The sequence below is a fragment of the Phalangium opilio genome, unplaced genomic scaffold (assembly GCF_054372755.1).
Source record: "Phalangium opilio isolate 3A_F unplaced genomic scaffold, DU_Popi_V2 ptg000217l_1, whole genome shotgun sequence".
In the NCBI taxonomy this organism is placed as follows: Eukaryota; Metazoa; Arthropoda; class Arachnida; order Opiliones; family Phalangiidae; genus Phalangium; species Phalangium opilio.
In genome coordinates, this window is record NW_028324218.1 from 5020173 (window position 1) to 5046731 (window position 26559).

A 26559-nucleotide genomic window follows, 5' to 3' on the forward strand; every position below is an offset into this window, starting at 1 on the left:
AGTACCTACAAGCACCCACAAGTACCTACAAGCACCCACAAGTACCCACAAGCACCCACAAGTACCCACAAGAACCCACAAGTACCCACTAGAACCCACAAGAACTCACAAGTACCCACAAGTACCTACAAGCACCCACAAGTACCCACAAGTACCTACAAGCACCTACAAGCACCCACAAGTACCCACAAGAACCCTGGCAAAGCACCTACAAGCACCCAGGCAAAGCACCTACAAGAGCTCAAACGCCATGTTTTTCTTGCTTAATATCCCTCTAACGGCGTGAATCACGACAAAAACGCCGTAAGTCCAATATAAAATTAGGGCTAAAATGCGTGTCTCTAACAGTGGTAAAACGCCGTAATTCCAATACCCAAAACAACGTAAGTCAAAGTATGTGTTAATAATGATAAAAATCAATACTTAAATTTAATTGATCTTAATGAAACTAAGAAAAGGCACATCTATGGACTGTTATCTTTCATTTAAGATGGTTCCCAAACGTAACGAATGAATAGTTTTCTTTATACACAATCCCAATTAAGGTCATTTTTCAAAAAAATCTCATGTTATCTCTATGGAAGAATATTGTATCTTTCACCAAATGTCGGATTAATTTTATGGATTCTAAAACCACCCTTAACAACTTTTTTCTTTATAGAATTAACTATTAGTTGGATCTCTATGAAATTTTAACCACATAATTAGGGCCCAAATTTTAGTTCACTGGCAAAATTTCAAAGCTGCAAACACAATACGAACAAAGTTACGGCCAATCAAAGAACCCTCCTTTAGCATTAGAGGCAGTATCAAGTCTTATCTAAGAGAGCGACCGCTCTCCTAGAATTTTGGGTTACTAACTGAATGAATGAATGAATGTTATGTCATTGGAGTTATGGGAAATATTGGTAAAGAATAATACTATTTTTTATACATATTACACTGACTTATATTAATGAAAGTGGAGGGCGGTTTACGGAATTTTAATATGTTCTCTGCTGCCTGCTAGGGCGTAAGTCATTTGTGAAATTCGAAGAATGCTTAGTAGAAAAAGGCCCTTCTTTTAAGGTAGGTATAAGGTTATGTTACCTGAAGTTTTCCTTTAATTAGTGTTTTAGACAACCTAAAACCTTTTCCAAACTTTGAGAGTACTACGAGATATTATTAATTGTCTTTCTGAGCAAGTACAGTTAATTAAAATATATATAAAATGGGTGGGTATTAAAAGTTAAATTAAGGCAGGTGTCAGGTAAAACTCAGACTCATTAAGAAGCACGTTTTAGAGATTTGCAAAAGATTAATAATACCAAAATAAACTCGAATTGCAAAGCCTTTAAAACCTCCTAATTAGGTGAGAATCGAATATTCATTTCCAACTTCTTTCCCATTCCAAAAATAAAATTGTTTTAAAGCGGATGTCGTCCCTAACATTCTAAACATTCAGAGAACTTTACCTTGTCAAAGGCAGCAACCAATCAGAATTCGTCTAAGATAAGAGGGCGGAGCTAAAACTAGCCTTTGCTGCTAAGCTTAGCGGGTAAGTCAATTCGACCCCTCTACTATAGAGAGCTTTCAGATTGGATAGTAGTACGTCACACCCTCCCAAGTCTTACCGCTGTTCTGGTAGCCATATTGGGTGGTCTCAGCTTCATTCCTGCTTTAAACCCACCAATATGGCAGCGTAAATTATGTCATGAGACTCAGCTCCTCCTCCAACTGAAAGCTCTCTATGGGAGCATCTAGTGGCATTTGTATAAACCACAGCAGAGGCTTAATTGCCCTTTAAAGGACTTATTTCGAAATTACTAAGCCATTTTCGTATACCATGCTTCGTAAACAACAGAAGTAATTATGGTTAATTATTAAACAGGCTAGTCGTTTGTTACATTGATTGGGGAATTTATGTAGTTTAGACGTCACAACTCGGGCACTAATGACGTGAATTCGCGTCATAACACTTTACGCGCTGTTACACACGTCCGTGTCGTATTGTTACAGTACATTTATATTTTTAATGACCCGAGTATGGTTATGAATTGTTAATATGAAAATATAGTAGTGGGCAGTATTTGATACAAGGCAGGGTAAGAATGACATTTATGTTTTTTATAAATTTGTACTTGGCGTGTGCAAGACAGGTGTATATTATGGCAAGAAGCGATATCTAGTTTACTAGGTAGAAGTTTCAAATTCGTGCCACATTTCCAGCTTTATCTCCAGTCCAAACGTTACGTAGGTCCGGTGTTAATCCCCGCCGCCTCTAAATTACAACCAGCAGCATCTCATTGGTTCTTGAAAACTCAAGCACGTCAGCGCGACGCGAATGACGAAAATTACAGTCATATTTTCTGACTGAGGAGAGGCAGCGAAATAGCCCGGCGCCTCCTTTTACGTCCCCCGTTGTATTTTAAAAGGGGGACTGCAGGACTATGGCGCGCGAATACTTAGGCATCTTATACCTTCTCCCTAGTAAACTAGATATCGCTTCTTGATTATGGTGTTTTTCGCACAGATTATATCGTGTTATATTTGGTTGGTTTATAAATATTTCAAAATCATAACAAATAGTTATGGCTCTGAATAATTAACGGATATGCCCTACAATATCTACGATATCATGACGTCACCTAATAGATTTGAAAAGTTAAAAATATTATAATAACCTAGACAACGATAAACTTAAAATAAACAATAATTAAAAAAGGATATATTTTCTTTTAAAATAGAAAATAATCCCATGACAGCAAACAGAAACTATAAAAATATTAATTGCATATTTTCCAATTAAAACAAACCGTAGTCTATCTAATTTTAGTAAATGAGACAATAGGAGATCATTAAAATTTGTTAATAACACAGAAATAAAAAATACACATTTATTTGTACCATAATGTCATAATACAGCTTATTTAAAAATAACGAAAAAAATTAAAGAATACAGAAGTTTAAAATGAAACACATGGCTACAAATTATCACAAAACATTGACAACACAAAAACCATCTTGAGCGGAAATTTCTCCAAAAAAAAAACATTGTTCATTGAAAGATTTTCCAAAACGTGACCTTCATGGTTGTTTTCAAGGTCAGTGTTTATATCTTGAAACATTTACTGTTTATCCAAATCAAAGACTTGCAAAAACTTAACGTTAATCGGCTTAGCATTGGATTGAAATTTCAAAGGCAATCTGTAGATACGACTTTTCAAGTGTTTCTTGAAAGCCTCAGCTTTGGGGGAAAGTTTCGTTACGGTTTCAGTTGTAGTAGGCGTTAAGTTGGAACTGCTAACTCCATCTATTTTCGTCGTGGGTAAATTTTCCGTTTCGACGTAAAATGGTTCAGCCATAACCGGTGCTTGAAATGGTTTTTCAGCAGCGGAAAATTTTAAAAATCCCAAATATTTATTGTCGTCAGCGTCGTGTCGAAAGGCAGTGTTCATTTCGGATGCTTTTACGTATGTTTGAATGGTTATTAAAACCATAACTGAATAAATTAGGTGCCTGTAATATGGTTTAATATCATATTTACTTTATATTGCCTAATATTTAATTTATATGGGGTTTTAAGCCTATTATGGGAGCTAGAAAGTTGTTTTAGGTCCAAAAGTCTAATTGGTATTTTGCATAGTTCAATAATGCTGTATCTTCCTAACATTACTAAGCCTTTTTTGAACGAATCATTTCTCCATAAATTTCGCATCTTCCTAAGCCTACTTCTTAGCCATAATTCCATAAACACTGCATCTTTTTAAGCCTACTTCTTAGCAATAATTCCCCATAAACACTATCATGCTAAGCTTATTTCATAGCCATAGTTCCAAAACCCTGAATCTTCCTAAACCTATTTCTTTCCTATTTCATTGTTCCTTAAACACTGCAACTTATAAGCCTTTGTGTACCCATTTTTCCTAAGCCCAACGCTATTTTTCCCGCCAAAAACTGCTAAGCCTTTGAGTACCCATTGTTCCTAAGCCTAACACTATATTTTTCCCGCCTAACACCAACGCTATCTTTCCCGCCAAAAACAGCTAAGCCTTTGTGTACCAATTGTTCCTAAGCCTAACACTATATTTTTCCCGCCTAACACCACATTTTTCCCGCCAAAATCTGCTAAGCCTAATCTGATTAAATAGGCTAACAAATCTAATAATCTACAACAATATGGGTTTAAGGGGTGGAATAAATATTGTCAGCTTTACAATAACCTACGACCGAGTACTAAATAATATATAAATGAATTAAGTAGAAGCAAAATTTATTTCATATAAAACCGGCGGTATATAGGCCTAACTGTACACGATGCACTGTACATTTTCGAAGGTTCACTTTCACGTGGTAGGAGCATCGAATTGCTAACCTAATTTCTGAAAGAAGATTGCCCTCTAAAACCAGTTTTTGAATGTTAAAGAGTGGATTCACCTTGCCTTGAGAAAAAAACAAGAACTCGAGAAACATTAAGGAAAGTAAAAACGGTACAATATAACCCTAACCCTAAACTACATATATTAATAATTAATTTTAAAATACTAAATATAAATAAACATTAAGACCCTGCAATTATAATATTTAATTATTTATACTCGGTCGTAGGTTATCCCAAAGTTAAAAAAAAATAAATAATTAAAGTTGAAAACAATTAAGAAATTTAATTAAAACTTACCACATATTTAAATTGTTGTTTCGTTCGTTTTTTTTTAATTAAATTCTTCTGTCTTCCAAATTGTTTGTACTTTTTTAAAAAACCTTTCCTAAAATTCCACGTTCGTATTTTTTCCAAAAACTCTTGTAAAGCTCTTTCAACTTATCTTAAAAAATTCTCGATACACTTTCACCAGTCCACCAAAAACCGTTCGCGAACCGAAAGAATTTTCTAACGGTGATTGTGTCAAGGAGAACGTCTTATATGGACCGTCTAATTGAAAATTCTAAATTCGCTAAATGCCTTAAAGAATAAGTCTTTTTTATTTTTTAAAATTTGGGTGGGTTAAAATAACATTCAGCGCCCGGGCCGATAGTGGTAAATATTGCACCTATTAATCTTAAGGAAATAGATTAACAGGGAAATTTATAAGGTAGTAATCATGGTAATAGGAAACTATATACTAATATTTGGATTGAATTTCTTTTGTTTTAAGGGGAAATACGTAATTTAAAAGACGTAAATAGAAACAACCGTTATTATTTCAACCGAAATTATGTAGAATTTTGTTCATTTCTAAATTTGGAAATAGCCCCGTTTCATTTTATACATATCTTTCAGTAAAAAACGCGAAGTTTCAAACTGTTTCGCAATGCTAAGTTACTCATTCCAAGATTCTAACCGACTATAAGCCTAGTTCAAGTTCATTCATACCTGTACCTCCGATACCCCTTAAGCATGCCGCAATGCAAGAAACACGATTCAATAGAGTAATGTCAGTTTACGTATGCAAACGTCATACCCTTCTATCTCTTAGCTCAGTGTCATCCCCCTCCCTACCAGGCGCGTACAGTATCCCCTCTTACAAAAGCGCGCCTAGAGGGAGGGATACACCGTCTACTCCCCTCTCTACCGACACTACTCTATTCTGATTTAGCTAAGGCCTAAAAATAATTAAGAAATATATTAAAAACGGACTTACAGGTACTTGTAGAGAAAGAAGTCCACGAAAGTTGGTCCTGGCACAATATTTCATCGTTGTAATCAATATTTGATTTGATGGTTATCTATTTTCGCGATACATTTTCAATATTTAGGCCTTGGCTTCAAAATAAAGACAAAAGAATCACACGATGCGCGTGTTTCGACTTGCTTTCGATGAGTCATTTATGAGCGCAATTCAACTGCAATCTGCAGCAGACTGAAAAAAGCTTGTAGGCTAGTTCGGTTCGATTCAGATCATTTAGTTGCATACCTGCAGCAGGAGATGCTCTCACAATTTACTGGGAACCATAAAGCGCAGTTAAAGTTAATTAACGGTGGAATAAATTTCTCTAGCCCCTTTATAAATAAATAAATGAATTAATAATAAAACTAAATACACAATTATGTAATCATATCATTGTCATAAATCTGTTTTTATTTTTTTTTTATTTATTTATTTTTGTTTTCACCATTCAACTTCTTTTTAATCCAGAATGTCAAGAAGAAACATTTGGAATTGTTTGTTTGTTTGTTTTATAATCTCCGTTAAAAAACCCACATTTTTGTATTTATATCATTTATCATGTTTATAAATAACAGAAAATTGTATCAAATTCGTTTGTTTTCCTTAATTTAATTCTTCCGACAATTCGTTACTCTTTTTTTTTTGTTTTAATGTTTTACAATAAAATTACTTAATTATTTCATTTTTTGAAATAATCGCTTATTGATCAAACAAACACATTCTCGTCTACAAAAAAAAAAAAAAAATAAAAGTTTCTCAAATCAAAATCATTCATATCTTTCGACAATGTCGTGATATTAAAAGTTTGACTTTTAGGCCTAGTTTTTTTTTCGCAAAGTTTTCAGTGGTTTCTTTGGCACTTTTAATTGGACAATACCGACGACAATTTTGACAAGATTCGGAATAAAATGCGCCTTACGACAAAATACGATCATGCTACAATCGTTAACTATTATAGCTAATCGTATTTTGATGATTAAACAAAGAACCCACGTGTCTCTTTTAGTTATTTAGTGTCGATAGAGTAAGGGCTAAACGTTTGTTTTTATAAGAAGCTTACATTCAAATTGTGTTTTAGGAATTTAAAAAAATGTCGTTAGGCCTAAATAGGGAATATTGGGGGGATATTTTTGGTTCTAGGATTTGAAGCTCATTATTCCTGACGCGTGTGCCAATGCTTAACGCGTCGTCAAAAGCGTGATCGAGTGGGCAAAATTATGCGTCGTCTGCTTGGCAGTAGAAAATATTGAAACCTTTCTACTGAAAAGCAGACGACGCATAATTTTGAATCAGATTTGTCAGTTAAAATCGTGCCTTTAAGCCTTGGGCACACACATCGGGGAATATATGGTAGATTGAGGAGGGAATATAGAAATTATTCCCGATGCGTGTGCCAAAATGCCAATGCTTAACGCGTCGTCCAAAGCGTGATCGAGTGGGCAAATTATGCGTCGTCTGCCTTCGAAGTAAAAACGTTTCTACTGAAAAGCAGACGACGCATCAATTTGAATCAAATTTGTCAGTTAAAATCGTGCGTTAAGCCTTGGTCACACACATCGGGGAATATGGTAGATTGAGGAGGGAAAATAGAAACTAAAATTTACATCTATAGAATCTGAACACCACACACAAACACACACACTGTTGATTAAAATTAAAATAAACATTAATCTTAAAAGTCTATAATAAATTAACTGCGGTAATATTTAGATTTCATAGTTGCTGTATTTCGTTTGCTACTATTATAATATCGGAGTTTGTTTGTTCCAAAAACCACTCTTATAACTGTGTAAAAGTTGAAACCTTAAATTGCATTGATTGATTTAGGCCTACGTTACCGTATTTTTTTTTTGATAAAAATGCAAAAAGCTAACATTCAACTACATAAATATTATCAATTTATTTTTAAAGTACGATAGAAACCACTGAATCTAAGTTTTGTTGTGTCATAATCTTTCAACTTTATATTTTCACGTTAACCCTACTATTTAATTTAATTTTTGGTTTTTCTTTTTACGTTTAAACATGTTAATTATAAATAAAATTGTTTTGTTTATTAAACATTTTTTTGTTTAGTGTATGTATAGTGTAATTTGAACGAGGTAGAAAACAGCTGGAAAACTTAATATATAGAAGGATTATAGGTTTTCGTTTACGTAAAACTGGACAAAAGATTTTTTTAAAACAGTATTAAAAAGTAAAAAACATATACACAGCAGTAACAAACAAAAAAAAACCTAAAATTCTAATCCCTAATATTATTTAAATCATTGATTTATTTAGTTTGTTAAATGTTTCCCTAGAAACTAGCGTGAAATTAAGAATGAGAAAGGTTTTTAATTTTAATTTTCTTTAAATTTAATGTAAGCATACGTGTAAAGGACTTAGACATAAAACTATAATGTAGACTTAATGTTTCATTTATAATTAATAACCCCCATTTTACTGAAATATATAGGAATATTTAAAAAATTGAGATAAAATAGTAGTGTTTTATCGGAATCAATTAACATCTTCGATAGCGTTCAAAGAAAGCTTCGACAAAAAATTAATTCCCCTAATTAAAAACACCTAATTTTCTCCCCATGTTTTAGCCACAACGCTCCTACAAGTGTGGCGTATATTTACGCAATTAAGATATTTGTACAAATATCGTTAAATTCGTTTAAAATGTTGACAAGGCTTACCTTTTTCAAAATGACTAAAACCTTACCTATGTGTACAAATATCTTAATCAAAATTCTAGTAATTCATTCAACGATCTAATTTGGTGCAAAAGTTTAAATTAAATTAATTTTAATCAAAGAAAATACACGATACAGCCATTTTTATTTAAAACTTCACTTTCTTAACTTTCCAACGTTATTTAAAGCTATATCTACGCAAAAAATTTCAATTTAAATCATCAATAGTCGTTGCTTTCGTGTTACTTTCAAATTTAAACTATTTTGTTAAAATAACGGCGCCCAGCCAGCCAGCCAACAAGGGTCAGACCAATGCTTTTGCAGCCCCAAAAGCGCAAAAACAAAAATGGCCGTAAAGTGTATATAAAAATTGATTATTTAGGACTATTTTGTTTCATAAGTGTAGAAGACTAACCTTTAGTTAATTTACGTAATTTAACTCACGTCTTTAGAGTTAAATTAAAACTTAAGTTTCATTTGTTTAGGTAAATGAAGGCGATTTGTTTTAGGTTAATTTTTCGAAATGATAGGTTTTATTTTTAATGGCATTTATTAATTAATGTTTTCATAGTTTTTTAAAAAAAAAAAACCAAACGCGTCGCTGACTATTTAAAAAAAAAAAAAAATAACAGCTGAAATATGATGTGAAAAAGCTCTCGAGAATAATTTATATAAACTGTCACAATTAAAATATAATTAACAGGAATTGTTTTGGGGGGTAATCGCAAGATAAAGAGTTTGGTGTGTAGAGTTTTTAATATAGAGATAGAGAGAGATAAATTAACTACTTAAGCCGATATTTGCTGATTATGCTGACATTCAAATGAGTTGTTCGGATCATGGTGCAGAGATTTCTTTTCATTACTCATGCCAAAGATAGGAGCTTCGACATTCAATCCGCTGTGTACATGCTCTAACAAATTTAGAGATAGAAGCTTTTATAATTTTTTTTCGGGTTTTTACTAAGTAACGCCTAATTTCTTAATGCGGAGATGATGATTTTCGAATTCGGCACGTCAAAAGCTTTAAAATGAGTACCCACACGACTAGGTTTCAAAATTTGTCACAATTTGTGAATTAGCCATTAATTAAAACAGTCACAACTTTCCGATCTATCTCTGGGTCACAAATAAGTGTATACAACTCATCCCGAGATATCAAGTGATTTCCGTAACCTTAGGTAACATTAATAACAATGTCACAATTTGTGAACTATCACTAATTAAAATTGTCACAACATTCGATCTCTGCCCAATAAAGTTAATCGAAAATCATTAAATCTGTCCCTTGGTCACAAATCATACCGAGCTATCAAGTGATTTTCAGTAACCTCAGGTAATATTAATAACAATGTCACAATTTGTGACCTATCACTAATAAAAATTGTCACAACTTTTGACCTCTGACTATTAAAGTGAACTGAAAACAACTAAATACATTAACTCATTCAAAACTTTGAAATATCTTTTTGTCAAGTAATATTAATATCACTTTTTCACAAATTGTGAACATTAACTATCCCTATAGTTGCCTAAGACAATATTAATAACAATGTCACAACGTTTGATGATCTCTACCTAATTAAGTTAGTAAAAAATCATTTAATGCAACTCATTCAAAGCTTTCAACGTAATCTCTTTGTCAAGTAATATTAATATCACTTTTTCACAAATTGTGAACATTAACTATCCCTATAGTTGCCTCAGACAATATTTATAACAATGTCACAACTTTCGATCTCTGCCTAATTAAGTTAGTAAAAAATCATTTAATGCAACTCATTCAAAGCTTTGAACGTAATCTCTTTGTCAAGTAATATTAATATCACTTTTTCACAAATTGTGAACATCAACTATCCCTATAGTTGCCTCAGACAATATTTATAACAATGTCACGACTTTCGATGATCTCTGCCTAATTAAGTTAGTAAAAAATCATTCAAAGCTTTGAAATACCCTCAATGTAATTTCTTTGTCAAGTAATATTAATATCACTTTTTCACAAATTGTGAACATTAACTATCCCTATAAGTTGCCTCAGACAATATTAATAACAATGTCACAACTTTCAATCCCTGCCTAATTAAGTCAGTAAAAAATCATTTAATGCAACTCATTCAAAGCTTTCTTTGTCAAGTAATATTAATATCACTTTTTTCACAAACTGTGAACATTAACTAACTATATAGGTGCCTGAAATCTTCAATTAATAGTTAACTACCAAACCCAAGAAATGAACATTTTATTTTAAGGCATATTCACTTACCCTGGCCATTTAACAAAATTTCCTGATTGATGGAAGCACTTATGCCGTTAGAGGAAGCATGATTTGACGATACACTATTGTTACGCTGATTTTTAAATCCCGATCCATCAGGGCCTTTTGGTTGTCTAATGACAATGACTTTGGGTCCTTCGTCCAGAGAAACTGTTCGCAAACGGTTCAGCAATCTTTCCGGTCTTTGAGTGGGTTGGACCTCACTGTTCGATACATTCCAAAAAGAAATGAAGATAATAGAGAATTAATTTTAGGTCAAATCAAATCAAACTTCGGAGTAAAGTTAGTATCTTTAGGCCTAACTTCGAATGTTTAAAATAATTATAATTATAATTACCCAATCTTAACAACGCTACAGGCCGAATGTTTCCCAGTGCGTTGATTATGCATCAAAACAAATTCGACTCTGTCTCCAGTTTGCAAAATATCTCCGCCTTTTACTTCTGACATATGGAAAAACAATTTCTTGCCGTCTTCAACTTCGTGCGAAAGGAAACCAAAGTTTCCGTGAATAGCTTCCACAATAGCCTGTAAAATAATCACTACACTAAAGACCGAAGTCGATGGAATTGTCGCAGTTGCTTAGAAACGCGTCATAACCGTTGTAACTAAAACAAGATGATCCCGGCTATATTATACTTTTGTGCGAACCACGTGTTTATATTTAATTTTCTAGCTATGAAAATGTTTCAATGCTCTTGTCGTATGTATCGTAGGGTTATTATTGTTATTAGAATCGGAAAATAAAAGAAGAATGACATTCTGTATCCTCTTAATGCTTTAGTTGTGTAGCTAAAACAAGATGACCCCGGCCATATTATACTTTTGTGCGAACCACGTGTTTATATTTAATTTTTTAGCTATGAAAATGTTTCAATGCTTTTGTCGTATGTATCGTAGGGTTATTATCGTTATCAGAATCGGACAATAAAATAAGGATGACATTCTGTATCCTCTTAATGCTTTAGTTGTGTAGCTAAAACAAGATGACACCGGCCATATTATACTTTTGTGCGAACCACGTGTTTATATTTAATTTTCTAGCTATGAAAATGTTTCAATACTTTTGTCGTATGCATCGTAGGGTTATTATTGTTATTAGAATCGGACAATAAAAGAAGGATGACATTCTGTATCCTCTTAATGCTTTAGTTGTGTAACATGATTCTTCCCAGGCAAGGGAATTGCTCGTTTTGTTTGCTCTCCCGCTTATCAAACTACAGATGGGTATTATATAGCACCACGGGGTTAATTCTATAATTGTTTGGTACTAAATCCTCAGCAATCAACCAGACACAAACCTCGTCCACAAGCGCATGCGCCTTGGCAAATAGTTAAGCGCAAATAGATATAGTAATGATGAGGGAACTATTTAAAATGGCGTATGTGCATGCATGATTCGGTTTAGTAGCCTTGCTATAATAAATGTTAAGGGATGTTGGGAAGAGTCATGTTACAATTACTTATTAACCCGCTTTGCGTACAAGTACACTTCTCTCGAAGATTAGTATTATGTTGTTCTGGACTTTATTCCTAACAAAATGCATCGGGTCACACGAAAAAGTGGAGAAGAAAGGGGGAGAGAAAAGGCGCCCAGCCAAAAAGGGTCGGAACAATAGTTCTCCAGCCCTAAAGCGCGCGCAAAAATAAAATAAATCCGTTTTAACTGACCTGCAACTTGGTTCTGATGGCTCTTATTCTCATGGCTCGTTCCTTCAACTCGCCGTCAATCTTGAAGAGACCAATTTGAAACTGAACCGCATCGCCCTTCTGTAGAAAATCGTGTTTATCTTCCAGGCTGGTTATGCCGAATTCGTAAACGGGTCGGTCCATGAAATTAGTCGACATAGAATGATGTTCATCCCCATTTGGAAGAAGTTCCTCGGGCAAATCTGGTAGAGCGTCCGGAGTTAGCGTGACCAAACCCGAATAATCATCTTGCTCCGGATTGAAACAACGCACGGGTCGAGTAATAACGCCATTCAAAACTTCCGCCTTGATCTCCGTTTGGGGAATCGTTCCTTGTTGGATTTTGCGTACGGCTTCGGCGCTGACTTTCACTCCTTTGTTCGATATTCCGTACTCGACTTCTTGACCGAGTTCTAATTGCGATGGGTTTCCATCATAAACGCTGTACAAAAGACCAAACAGCAGTGGGTCAGATGATGTTTCCGACTTTCAACGTTAGAAGAATGTCCCTTAAACATACTTGAAATGGAAAAATATCTCTCGATCATGCTCTTCGGTTTCAATAAATCCAAAACTATCTTTTAAGGCAGCGATATAGCCTCGGTGGGTAAAACGAAAACCATTCCTGACTGCGTGTGAACCAACGAGTCTAATATCTCGGGCATAGTCTTGGCTGTTCACAGTTTCAATATAAAATTCGACCTTTTCAAAGATAAAACTCGCGTTCAATTTTAAAGAACAGACAAACGCGCAACACTCAAGAGTTCATAGAACGTTTGGAAAACCGATCTGAGTTTTCTAGGTTTTTTCCCCCATCACTATAGAGCGAATGTTAACTAACATTTTGATTAATTACTCGGTCCCCGTTTGCTGTAACCTCATGTATTTACTACCGTCGGAAAGAATACAAATAGGACTATAACATACTCAAAGGACAGTTCCGTATCTCTAATTAGAACCAGAGTTACGAGCCTCCAAAGTTGCGTACAACGTAATTAAGCCCATGTTAAATATATGTAGAGCGAATGTCAACTAACATTTTATTTAATTACTCGGTCCCCGTTTCCAGTAACCCTAAGTATTTACTACCGTTGGAAAGAGGACAAATGGGACTATAACATAGTCAAAGGACATCCACGTATATCTAATAGAACCAGAGTTATGAGACTCTAAAGTTGCGTACAACGTAAGTAATCCCATGTTAATCCTATGGAGCGAATGTTAACGAACATTTTGCTTAATTGCTCGACCCGTTTGTTGTAAACCCCAAGTATTTGCTACCGTTGGAAAGAGGACAAATAGGACTATAACATACTCAAAGGACATTTCCGTATCTCTAATGGAACCAGAGTTATGAGTCTCCAAAGTTGCGTACAACGTAAGTAAGCCCATGTTAATCCTATGGAGCGAATGTTAACGAACATTTTGTTTAATTACTTGGTCCCTGTTTCCAGTAACCCCAAGTATTTACCACCGTTGGAAAGAGGACAAATAGGACTATAACATACTCAAAGGACAGTTCCGTATCTCTAATAGAACCAGAGTTACGAACCTCCAAAGTTGCGTACAACGTAATTAAGCCCATGTTAAATATATGGAGCGAATGTCAACAAACATTTTGTTTAATTACTCGGTCCCTGTTTCCAGTAACCCCAAGTATTTACCACCGTTGGAAAGAGGGCAAATGGGACTATAACATACTCAAAGGACAGTTCCGTATCTCTAATAGAACCAGAGTTACGAGCCTCCAAAGTTGCGTACAACGTAAATAAGCCCATGTTTATCCTATGGAGCGAATGTTAACTAACATTTTGTTTAATTACTCGGCCCCTGTTTGATGTAACCCCAAGTATTTACTACCGTTGGAAAGAGGACAAATGGGACTATAACATAGTCAAAGGACATCCATGTATCCCTAACAGAACCAGAGTTACGAGCCTCCAAAGTTGCGTACAACGTAATTAAGCCCATGTTAAACTTACCTGATTTCCCTGAATTTTACAAAATATTCTAAATTACCCGAGTTTATTGACAACTATTAATTTCCCTGAGTTTTATTTCCCGGTTTATATGAACCCAGACACCTTCCCCTCTTACCTTATCACCGACTCTTGGCTTATTTTTCCTGTCATAATCTTTCTTTGAATAAGACACGCTGTGAGTCTCGCCATTGGAGTGGTAGGTAATGACGCCATCGTAACCGTCCGAATATCCATTCATATATTCATCCCCGTTTAGAGAACTGTCATCCTCTTCGCTGTTACTTCCCTGACTGTAGCCATTGGTCTTCCGTTGTTTACTTTTTCCCGGCTTCGTCGGTTTCTTCTCCACTTTACCAACCACTTTTTTAGTAGGAGTTCCAAAAGACCGATCATCGTGATTCGAGGAATTGTAGGAAACTGGTTCGGCGACAATGGTCCCGGGTGGCAAATTGCGGATTCTAATAGCGTGGTAGCGATTTGGACTAGCAGGGTCCTGGAATATTTCAAAGTGAAACGCGTTTTGTAAGTTACCAGGGCTTCCAGCGGAATTTGGGAAAATATTTATAGGAATTATAGGTATTTTCCATGTTATAATAATGATAAAATATTTTGAATAAAACTGTGTTTCAAATCATCCCGGTCTCATCTAATTATAAAATGGTGCCGAAACCCGGGATCTAATTGCCGTGTATAAGCGAATGATTTTATACGACGTTTCTCCCGAATTATAAAATGGTGCCGAAACCCGGGATCTAATTGCCGTGTATAAGCGAATGATTTTATACGACGTTTCTCCCGAATTATAAAATGGTGCCGAAACCCGGGATCTAATTGCCGTGTATAAGTGAATGATTTTATACGACGTTTCTCCCGAATTATAAAATGGTGCCGAAACCCGGGATCTAATTGCTGTGTATAAGCGAATGATTTTATACGACGTTTCTCCCGAATTATAAAATGGTGCCGAAACCCGGGATCTAATTGCTGTGTATAAGCGAATGATTTTATAGGACGTTTCTCCCGAATTATAAAATGGTGCCGAAACCCGGGATCTAATTGCCGTGTAAGCGAATGATTTTATACGATGTTTCTCCCGAATTATAGGCTTATATTAAGGAATAAGCGCGAATTATATTCTTATATTAAGGAATTTACGCGAATTACAGGCTTATATTAAGGAATAAGCGCCGAATTATAATAAAAAAGAAGTCCAACTTACTACCTGCGCAACAGTGAATTCAACTTCATCGGACAGCTTGAGATCATGTTCTGGGTCAAGCAGCTCGGAAAAGCGGAAAAACACTCGGTTAGAATCTCCTCTGTTGTTCCTTTTGCTCTGACTTGGATGTCCGTATGTTATGAAGCCATAAGTATCTTTCACAGCTGCAACAACACCCTGTTGACGAGAAAAAACGTTCCTTGTCCTACTACTTCCTAACTTACGTTATCGGAAGAAGAAAAGACTATGTACCTTTTCCCGTATTTCTCCTGAAACTATGAAGCTTTCATCCAGAAGTTCAATATTAGTAGCTCGTTGAAGTTTGTCCCTTCGATCGACAGCCATGTTAAACTGAACCCAATCACCATTTTGTAGAGTAAAGTCACCCTTGGTATCTTTTTCCCCAAACTGAATTTCATTTTCCCTACAACAATATCGCGTCAAAGCTCGATAAATCTACGAAGTTCGCTCAAAAATTGTCGCTAATTTCGAACAATTTAAAGTTAAGGCTCACTTATTTTCGCGCCGATATCGAATTCTACCAGGCAATTCGCTAGTAGCTTGCCTAGACTGATAGCGGTCAATGCTTTTCACAACTTGTCCCATGACGGCTTCCGAAGATACGTCTTCGAAGATAACAGTGCCCGTAGGTAGACAAACAACATTGGTAGCTACTTCTTTGTTCTACAAACGAATAAGCTTAATACTGACGTTCTAATAGAACATTGGACTTTAAAGTAAAGGTTCGGGTAACGTAATATTATGCCTTAAAACGGCTTTTTCTTTTATTACAATATGACAATTGGTTTTAAAAACGTGGACTACTGCGCCGCCATTAGTTTAGTGGCGTCTGCAAGACAGAACCACTTAAAGGGAGGGTGAAGTAGAAAATCAAGTGATTTTTTATCGATTCTTTTACTAATTATAAGACCAGTCTGCAAGTCAAACATTCAGGTATACTTCCGAATGATTTTAAAATTCAAATTAGGTTCAGATTTTAAGGATAATTTTAAACAAGGACTGCCGACCAATCGCGTAGCGCCCTGCCTTTTTGTTAACAAAATTCTCGTGGCACGTTCCGTGTTGAATGAAATTTATCACGAGATTTGATAAAATTTGCGCGCTACGTGACAATCGTGGCGCGAGACATGGAGCGTGCCACGAGAATTTTGTTAACAAAAAGGCAGGGCGTTACGCGATTGGCCGGAGGTCCTTCTTTAAAATTATTCTTAAAATCTGAACCTAATTTGAATTTTAAAATCATTCGGAAGTATTTCCTGAATGTTTGACTATGCAGACTGGTCTTATAATTAGTAAAAGAATCGATAAAAAATCACTTGATTTTCTACTTCACCCTCCCTTTAACCATACGGAATTGGTTGAAATCCTGTGCGGGTTCTGGCTAACAGACGCCACTTAACTAATGGAGCCATAATAATCCTCGTTTTTAAGACTAATTAGATGCTAATGACCTCTAATTACAATTTAATAATTAGCATTTAATTAGTCATAAAACCACTATCAAGGACTACTGTGTCGCCATCCGCTATTGGTTTAGTGCATGGCGTCTGCTACCCAGAACCAATTACCCTTACGCGATTGGTTGAATTCTAACAGGCTGAGAGAGGTAGGGATAAGGCCATGGTTCTGGCTAGCAGACGCCACTAAATCAATTGCGGATGGCGACACAGTAGTCCCACGGATGCGTAATTTCAGAGAAATCGGCGCGCTAACTGTGGAACGACTTAGGTCCGGTTAGACGCTAGAAATAGGGGAAGAATACTCGGAAAAAATGGCGGACGGCCGACGCCAGACGAATCAGGAAGACCGCCCGCCATTTTCCCGTGTATTCCTCCCCCATTTTCTAGCGTCCTAGGGGAAGGATACTCGGAAAAATGGCGGACGGCCTACGCCAGACGAATCAGTAAGACCGCCCCCCCCCCCATTTTCTAGCGTCCTAGGGGAAGAATACTCGGAAAAATGGCGGACAGCCTACGCCAGACGAATCAGGAAAACCGTCCGCCATTTTTCCGTGTATTCCTCCCCCATTTTCTAGCGTCCTAGGGGAAGAATACTCGGAAAAATGGCGGACGGCCTACGCCAGACGAATCAGGAAGACCGCCCGCCATTTTTTCCGTGTATTCCTCCCCCATTTTGTAGCCTCACACCGGCCTGAGTCGTTCCACAGTTCATAAGAGATCATTTATTTTAATTTTAATTCCTTTCATATTTAGAAAAAGGAAGCCGTTCTTTTAAGGCATAATATTACGTCACCCAACCTTTCCCTTTAAGAATTTTAATTTACATTTCTGGTTTGAACATTGAAGGCTACATCGTCACCAAGATTTAAGTTTTTAAAGTCCTTACACTCGCTAGCGTGGAAGAATATCTAAAAAAATTGGGGGGGGGGGGGTTATTTAATTCGCCTGAATTTAAGCCTTTGAAGAAAGAAAGACAAAATTTTTAATTTACTTCTTTAACAACATCAGCCCTTTCGATAAATCCAAAAGTTTCCTTTAAGGAATTAATACAGCCTTGATATTTTTCGGGCATGGGTCTTTCGAGACGAACGTTGCGAGCCCGAGGATTACCCGTTTGCTTATCCGGGGAAATTAAAAAGGTGACCTTATCCCCAGATTGAAAATGAACGTCCTCGCTACTCATACTAGAATCTACATCATCGTTACAATAAGGAAGGAAAAAACATTCGCCACGATTCTCGTAGGCAATTCGACCCTGAAATTAACGAGGGAAAACGCAAGGGAAACAAAAAAACCCAATATAAACGTTAATTAACCCTCAATCAATCAATCAATTTCCCCGATTATAAATAAATTCGTAATTGTTATTATTATTGTTATTAATATTAGTTAATTAAATTAAATTAAATCACTTAAATAAATAAGAGTACAGACTATAATTCATCATTCAAACTTGGCGTGCAATGCTATTTTTTTTAAAACAATTTGTAATTAAAGCTTTGCTGAAAAGAAATAAATATTTCAACTGAAAACCGTGTGCATAAATCAATCCGCACATTAAAAGTGTTTATTAATTAATGGGGAATGTTCAGATAACATAACAGATTATCTAAATATAAAAGGAATTAAATATTAAAATTAAAAATTATCTCTTATTACATTTAATTAGTCTTAAAAACTATCGAGGACTACTGCGTCGCCATCCGCCATTGGTTTGGTGGCGTCCGCTGGCCAGAACCCGCACGGGATTGTTGTAAGAGGTTCTGTTTAGCAGACGCAACTAAACCAATGTCGGGGGAATGGCGCGTAGTCCTTGATTATTTTTAAGACTAATTAAATGTACTAATTATCATATTGCAATAAGAGATAATTAATTCTAATATTATTCCTTTTATATTTAGAGAAAAGCCGTTCTTTTAAGGTCTAATGTTATGTAACCTAAACTTCTCCTTTAAAGGGAGGGTGAAGTAGAAAATCACGTGATTTTTTATCGATTTTTCTACTAATTACAAGACCAGTCTGCATAGTGAAACATTCAGGAAATACCAACTCCGAATGATTTTAAACTTCAAATTAGGTTCAGATTTTAAGGATAATTTTTAAGAAGGTCCTCCGGCCAATCGCGTAACGCCCTGCCTTTTTGTTAACAAAATTCTCGTGGCACGCTCCGTGTCTCGCGCCACGATTATCACGTCGCGCGCGAATTTTATCAAATCTCGTGACAAATTTCATTGGACACGGAACGTGCCACGAGAATTTTGTTAACAAAAAGGCAGGGCGCTACGCGATTGGCCGGAGGACCTTCTTTAAAATTATCCTTAAAATCTGAACCTAATTTCAGTGGCGTTCCAAACTTAGCCCCCCCCCCAAAATAATCCGTAAACCCTACCAAATAATTGCTGTTAGCAACCTAAAATTCTGTAGCAATATATAAAAGATTATAATGATAGATTCGTTAAGTTTCATCTCTGCAGAGATGAATTTCAATATCAAACAGTACAATTTTGAAGAAAAAAACAGATGGACACAAGTAAAATGTTTCATGTTCTTTCGAAGGGAGTCCCAATAGTGTGGACTAAAAGCTAACCAAAATTAAAAATAAACTTAAAACGAGTTCGGTTCCGATACTCTTTATCAATAAATGGATGTATATCTTTAAAATACAAATAATTTCACGTTAACACAAATTTACGGATAGTTTTAAAGGTCTACACATTTTCCAATGAACCCATTATGCAATTTTTTTTATTTAATTCTTATAATAACTAGTTTGCCCAGATTTAGCCCCCCCCCCCCCAAATTTCAAACCCTAGCGACGCTACTGCCTAATTTGAATTTTAAAATCATTCAGAAGTATTTCCTGAATGTTTTACTATGCAGACTGGTCTTATATTTAGTAGAAGAAACGATAAAAAATCACTTGATTTTCTACTTCACCCTCCCTTTAATTAAGTTATTTCAAGCCTGATTTCGGCAAAAACTGCTGCAATTTTGCCAAAAAAAAAGTCGCCTATTTCAAAATCCAACGGGATTTAAACATAAACAGCGGCAAAAGCAATTGCTCTACAGCTTTGGTAAAGATTGCAAGGCAATTGCATCCCCCTAACTCGCGTAAATAAATACTAGGCCTAGAGGTGTACCAAACACACAGATCTTTTAAGCGCAATCCAAAGCTGTTAAAAACGGCATTGCCTAAACCGGCGCAAGTATCTACAGCAATTAGAATTATTCCTGATCAGCGCCACCAACCCATAGCGGCGACTTTGCGAACTACTGTAATCAGCAAGCCAATCAGATGTCGCTAAAAAATGGTGACGTCAGTGACGGGCACTCTCCGGGGTCTTACCAAAAATGACGTCACCAGATTTTAGCGACATCTGGTTGGCTTGTCGATTACAGTAGTTCTCAAAGTCACCGCTATTGGTAGGTGGCGCTGATCAAGAATAAGGCTAATTAAAAAACGGCATAGCCTAAACCGGCGCAAGTATCTACAGCAAACTGTAACAACACCATGATTACACAACCCAAGAGAGAGAGAGAGAGAGAGAGAAACAACGACTAACAAGATGGTTAAGGCATCTAAAAAGCAGACACACACCTCGTTTCCGTTCTTAATTTCAGTAGTGACCAAACCCGACACCCTTTCTTCACTCAATACCTCGTCTGACAATGATTCTGGCGAGATTTTGACAACTTCACGAGCTATTGGCTTGCCTGTCTTACGATCGTAAGTCGTTTCAAACTCAACAGCATCTAAAAAACAAAGTCACAACCACCGCGAATGTTAAATACCTTCCGTAAAAATGATTATTATATAAGTAAATTCTTTTTTTCTTTGTTTAAATCGCAATTTAAGGATATTTATCATAAAACATTCTAGTTAAATGTGATATTGTTGAAATGGTGTGTAAAATGTCACCAAGTTGGATGCTTGAACCTCAGATATTTTAGCAACTTTAATCAAGTTCCCAGACTTTTCCCTGACCACCATGAAATCCTGATTCATACAACTTTTAGAAAACCACCGATTTCCAGGTTTATTCCCATTTATTTCCCCGTGTTTACCATGTTTTCTCCCCATATATTTCCACGTTTTCTCCCCATTATATTTCCCCATGTTTTCCACATTTAATCCCATATATTTCCCCGTGTTTACCATGTTTTCTCCCCATATATTTCCACGAGTTTTCCACGTTTTCTCCCCATATATTTACCCGTGTTTTCCACGTTTTCTCCCCATATGTTTACCCGTGTTTTCCACGTTTTCTCCTCATATATTTCCCCATGTTTTCCACATTTAATCCCATATATTTCCCCGTGTTTACCATGTTTTCTCCCCATATATTTCCACGAGTTTTCCACGTTTTCTCCCCATATATTTACCCGTGTTTTCCACGTTTTCTCCCCATATATTTCCCCGAGTTTTCCACGTTTTCTCCCCATATATTTCCCCGAGTTTTCCACGTTTTCTCCCCATATATTTCCCCGAGTTTCCCAGGTTTTTCCCCCATCTATTTCCCCGAGTTTCCCAGGTTTTTCCCCCATCTATTTCCCCGAGTTTCCCAGGTTTTCTCCCCATATAATATCCCCGAGTTTCCCAGCCTTTCTCCCCATATATTTCCCAGGTTCCCCCCCGAGTTTCCCAGGCCTATTTCCATATATTTCCACAAGTTTTATAGGTTTTTCCCATATATTTCCCAGGTTTTCACCCCATATATTTCCAGCTTTATCCCCATATATTTCCCCGAGTTTTCCAGCTTCATTCCCAAACATTTCCCTGAGTTTTCCCATATATAGAGTAATAAAAACGGGAGTGCTTTTTCATAGTTTAAGCAACCCCTTCAACTCAACTTACTCAAACCTAACAAATATCCCCTAAACTTTACTAAAAAATAAAAATCTGTAGATAGATACTAACCACCAACTTTTAAATAGTCAATATTTCCACAAAACTGACTAAAATGAAAAAATAAACGAGCTTGTTTTTCGCAGCATTGGATAAAACCATAAGAGTGCTGCAACAAAAAAAGGAAAAAGGGAAAAAAATTACATTACACCTTTGAAATAAAAGATAAAGAAACAGAATTTGACAGCGATAAAAGTGATATATTTACTAGCAGTTTTTCTATTATGCCAGTTTCACGAAGCGGGCCGCTGGAATTGGAAGAAGATGAGACGGGGTTACTGTTACTTTGTTTACTGAAAGATGAAGAACGCTGGTAGGTAGTAGACATGGCACCATCTTGGTTTGACGGCTGGAAATTCTGACAATGAAATATATATATATATATACATTCAAATTTAATTATAATTTATAATTAATAATTATATATTTATAATTATTATATCATATATAAATTATATATAATAATTATAATTATAATTATGATTTAGTAATTATTATGACAATAATTAGGGGTTCAATTAATGGGTCAATAGGTCAGATACTATCTAGCAAGGGAAATTCATGTTCAACATGATTATCGTTTGATGAATCAGTAGACCCTTAAATGTTATACATCATTCCTATTGACCATAATGTATTTTTTTATTATTTTTTTTTGAGAAATATGTGACGTAGCAGCTAGGGAGTCCAGTCAAAAATTTAAATACCTTATAGTATAGGAAAAATGGGGGGGTTTTTTTTCTTAAGGAATTATAGGATTTTATAGGAGAAAAAATCATGCGTTTTTATAGGAAATTATAGGACTAAAAATGCATGATCATATATAATACTATTTCGGCTTAAACTATGTAGAAAAATCTGAGCAATAAATATATAAATTGGATTTTAGTTTTTTACTTTGAACAAAGAGGGTTGAAAGAGGGGGAGTAGAAGGCTTGGCTGGAGTGTTCTCGCTTTGAAAGTTTACCTCTAAGCTTCCGGTGTGCGCGCGCATCTTTCTCTGCCCTCTTATTGGTTGAAATACGGTGAACCGGATATTAGGAGGAAAATATAACAAATAAACAAAAAAGAAAAGCGAGAACACCCAAAATGCCTTGCCAAAGCCGCTAGCTTCTACTCCCCCTCTTTCTACCCTCTTTGCTTTGAATTAAATTCAGATGAAGTTAATTAAATGATATAATATAATTAAAAAATAATCCTGAGTACAAACTCCGCCTGATCAATTTCGGTCAAATCTAGTCCCAAATGTCATCTCTATTTTAAAAGTGCCATAACTAAATTTTAATTAAAGGATAAATTTGATGCTAAAACTATACGAAAACTTGGACTTAGTCAAAAATATAGGACCTTTCATGAAATTATAGGATATTATAGAACCTTTCATGAAATTATAGGATATCACAGGACCTTTCATGAAATTATAGGATAATATAGGAATTTTCATGAAAATAGAGGATATTTCAAGAAATTATAGGACCTTTCATGAAAATATGGGATATTATAGGATATTTCATGAAAATATAGGATATTATAGGATATTTCATGAAAATATAGGATATTATAGGATATTTCATTGAAATATAGGATATTATAGGACCTTTCATGAAATTATAGGATATTATAGAGCCTTTCATGAAATTATAGGATATTATAGGATATTTCATGAAATTATAGGATATTATAGGACCTTTCATGAAATTATAGGATATTATAGGACCTTTCATAAAAATATAGGATATTATATTACCTTTCATGAAATTATAGGATAATATAGAACCTTCCATGAAATTATAGGATATTATATGACCTTCCATGAAATTATAGGATATTATAGGACCTTTCATGAAATTAAAGAATAATATAGGACAGGTTCAAAAATACAGGATAACATAGGACAGGTTCAAAATTATAGAATAATATAGGACAGGTTAAAAAATATAGGATATTATAGGACCTTTCATGAAATTATAACAGAATAATATAGGATAGGTTCAAAATATAGGATTTTATAGGAAATACAGGACAACTGGGCTCCCTTTGACACTTATACTTTTTCCCAAACCAATAATAAAGATTTAATTTCAAACTTAATTAAGCTCTAGTATAATTAAAAAGATATTCTTACCTTCCACTGAGCACTTGCCATGACTGATTTGTTTTTGAAAGACTTGGTTTACAAAATGGCTGGCTGACTTTTATTCTTATTTTTATTTTTATTCCGTTACGTTACGTTTTTTTTTTCTTAAGTTTCCCTAAAGTTTCCTTTGTTTTTTTTTTATTATTATTAAATCACTTTTTTTGATTTAAGATACCTTTTTTTGATAAACTAAAAAAAATTCTTTAACGAGAAAGAATATTTGTTATTTCTTACGTTTCAATTATATTATAATTTATATTATATTTTATTTCATTTACTTTTAATTTAAGAGAGAAGTTATATTTTCTTTTATTATTATTATTATTTTTTTTTGGTTCTTATAAATTTATTATTTTTAAACCGATGGGAAGTGCCACAGATGTATAAAAGTGCGTGCGATGAGATGTGTTCGAGCTGACTTTTCTAGCCTACTTATGGAGTGTGGATCGCAATAAAATGTACATGGATTCTAATTTGGAGTCATGCTGCGAATGAAAAGGGTTAAAAACCATTGGTTAGGTTTCCCTTTAATGTGTTTTTAATTCTAAACTCATGTATTGAACACTAAACACCATTATTTACTTCTAAAATCATGTATTGAACACTAAACACCATTATTTACTTCTAAACTCATGTATTGAACACTAAACGCCATTATTTACATCTAAACTCATGTATTGAACACTAAACACCATTATTTACTCCTAAACTCATGTATTGAACACTAAACACCAATATTTACTTCTAAACTCATGTATTGAACACTAAACACCCATTATTTACTTCTAAACTCATGTATTGAACACTAAACACCATTATTTACTTCTAAACTCATGTATTGAACACTAAACACCATTATTTACATCTAAACTCATGTATTGAACACTAAACACCATTATTTACTTCTAGACTCAAGTATTGAACACTAAACACCATTATTTACTTCTAAACTCGTGTATTGAACACTAAACACCATTATTTACTTCTAAACTCATGTATTGAACACTAAACGCCATTATTTACTTCTAAACTCATGTAATAAACACTAAACAACATTATTTACAACTAAACTCATGTATTGAACACTAAACACCATTATTTACATCTAAACTCATGTATTGAACACTAAACACCCATTATTTACTTCTAAACTCATGTATTGAACACTAAACACCCATTATTTACTTCTAAACTCATGTATTGAACACTAAACACCAATATTTACTTCTAAACTCATGTATTGAACACTAAACGCCATTGTTTACTTCTAAACTCATGTATTGAACACTAAACGCCATTATTTACTTCTAAACACATGTATTGAACACTAAACACCATTATTTACTTCTAAACTCATGTATTGAACACTAAACACCATTATTTACTTCTAAACTCATGTATTGAACACTAAACACCATTATTTACTTCTAAACTCATGTATTGAACACTAAACACCATTATTTACTTCTAAACTCATGTAATAAACACTAAACATTGATAAAAACAATATACATGGCTTCTAACAATTATCTAAAGACTAAATCATTAAATTTAAGTTAAATACTAACACAAATTAGTAGCCTTAAAGACACCCATCTTGTTAGTAAACTATAGCCTTGGAATTGTGAAAGCATTTTAATCTTTAAGATTAGATAAATTTTTTAAAGACTTCACTACACTATCTAAAGATACCCTATGTTTTAAGAACAAAGATAAGAGAGATATTTATCTAAAAATTTTGGTATTTAAATAAATTTAAAAAGAGTTTATTATTATTAACAGTTATATTTAATTAGGCCTAGGCCATTAAACGGATTCATCACATTGTTTTAGACTAAAAAACCCAAGGAAACACGATGCGAAAAATTTTCTAGTGAAGAAGATTCTACAGTTTCTACTCTACACCACCCGATTACATCCCCCTTTTCCCGCCTTTAAGCAGTGTAAAATTTAGGGGGGTCGTAACTCGGAATACCTATGTAGAAAGCAATGACCGCAAAAATAGGCTTAGCAAAATTTAAAGTTTTCAATTGAAATTCATACACAAAGCTTTCGGTTTTAGACTAGAAATATTCCTACTACCTTTATAATTAATTATACACATACAAATTTAAATACTAGTCGCAAATAAATTAAGATAATAGAAAATTGATCAGCTTACCTCGACACCGCACGGCACTCTTTACAGCCGCCATTTTTTGCGTCTAATTCGAGCAACGAATCGAAACCCGATTTTCATTGGATGTCCATTTTTACCTTGTGTCTAAAATCCCAATTTTCATTGGATGTAAACTCGAAAGCAGACAGCAATGGAGTATGGAGAATAGTTCATTTCAGTTCAGTAGGAGTTTACGAATACGGATTACGGAAGCTCCGGCGGTTTTTCCTTGAAGGAGAGAGTAATGGAGTGGAAACCCCCATACCTTAAGCGTTGCCTTTGTACCCCCACCTACGGCACCATAGTCCTCCCATCATCCCCAGCGGTTAGGTAGGGTCGTGCCGGACGAAATTGTAAAGGACGCTCCCTCTATCTCAAAAA

The 26559-nt window shown here is 34.9% G+C and overlaps 2 protein-coding genes and 1 long non-coding RNA gene across 10 annotated transcripts in view; all 3 read right to left on the reverse strand.

The window, feature by feature from the left end:
* The window catches only part of LOC149615843 (uncharacterized), a 101893-nt gene extending 96050 nt beyond the window's left edge, over positions 1-5843 (reverse strand). For all 3 annotated transcript variants that reach the window (XR_016375763.1, XR_016375762.1, XR_016375761.1), the window contains exon 1: positions 5619-5843. This is a non-coding gene — a long non-coding RNA (uncharacterized LOC149615843). The remainder of the gene's footprint in view (positions 1-5618) is intronic.
* LOC149615848 (uncharacterized) lies at positions 2863-5335 on the reverse strand. Its single transcript, XM_089856257.1, has 2 exons — positions 4658-5335; positions 2863-3498 (listed from the first exon to the last, which is right to left on the reverse strand). Exons 1-2 carry the CDS (start codon positions 4660-4662, stop codon positions 3108-3110), a joined length of 396 nt encoding a protein of 131 aa, XP_089712383.1. The 5' UTR covers positions 4663-5335; the 3' UTR covers positions 2863-3107.
* Positions 5844-6035: 192 nt separating the features above from the next.
* Unr (cold shock domain-containing Unr) lies at positions 6036-26300 on the reverse strand. Of its 6 annotated transcripts, XM_089856247.1 has the most exons (17): positions 26182-26299; positions 24299-24505; positions 24009-24221; positions 22092-22241; positions 21896-21992; positions 20576-20730; positions 17969-18232; positions 17802-17885; positions 16011-16180; positions 15749-15923; positions 15497-15673; positions 14393-14770; positions 12816-12997; positions 12278-12737; positions 10944-11134; positions 10595-10809; positions 6036-9242 (listed from the first exon to the last, which is right to left on the reverse strand). In XM_089856247.1, the coding sequence occupies exons 3-17, from the start codon at positions 24027-24029 to the stop codon at positions 9118-9120; spliced, it is 2844 nt and encodes a 947-aa protein (XP_089712373.1). In that variant the 5' UTR covers positions 24030-24221; positions 24299-24505; positions 26182-26299; the 3' UTR covers positions 6036-9117. The 6 variants fall into 6 exon arrangements, with proteins under 6 accessions (XP_089712373.1, XP_089712377.1, XP_089712376.1 ...); XM_089856251.1 differs by having other exon boundaries at positions 15500-15673; positions 15749-15920; positions 24009-24505; positions 26182-26300; XM_089856250.1 differs by having other exon boundaries at positions 15500-15673; positions 24009-24505; positions 26182-26300.
* Between the last annotated feature and the right edge of the window lie 259 nt (positions 26301-26559).

Bases quoted from the DNA above. Each gene is read 5' to 3' on its own strand.
- Unr (XM_089856247.1), bottom strand. From the start codon at position 24,029: ATGGCAAGTGCTCAGTGGAAG. The intron at 12,998-14,392 runs GTAAGAGGGGAA...ATCTTTGAAAAG, and splicing joins AGCCAAGAGTCGGTGATAAG to GTCGAATTTTATATTGAAAC. The intron at 12,738-12,815 runs GTATGTTTAAGG...TCTTTTGTACAG, and splicing joins GAGATATTTTTCCATTTCAA to CGTTTATGATGGAAACCCAT.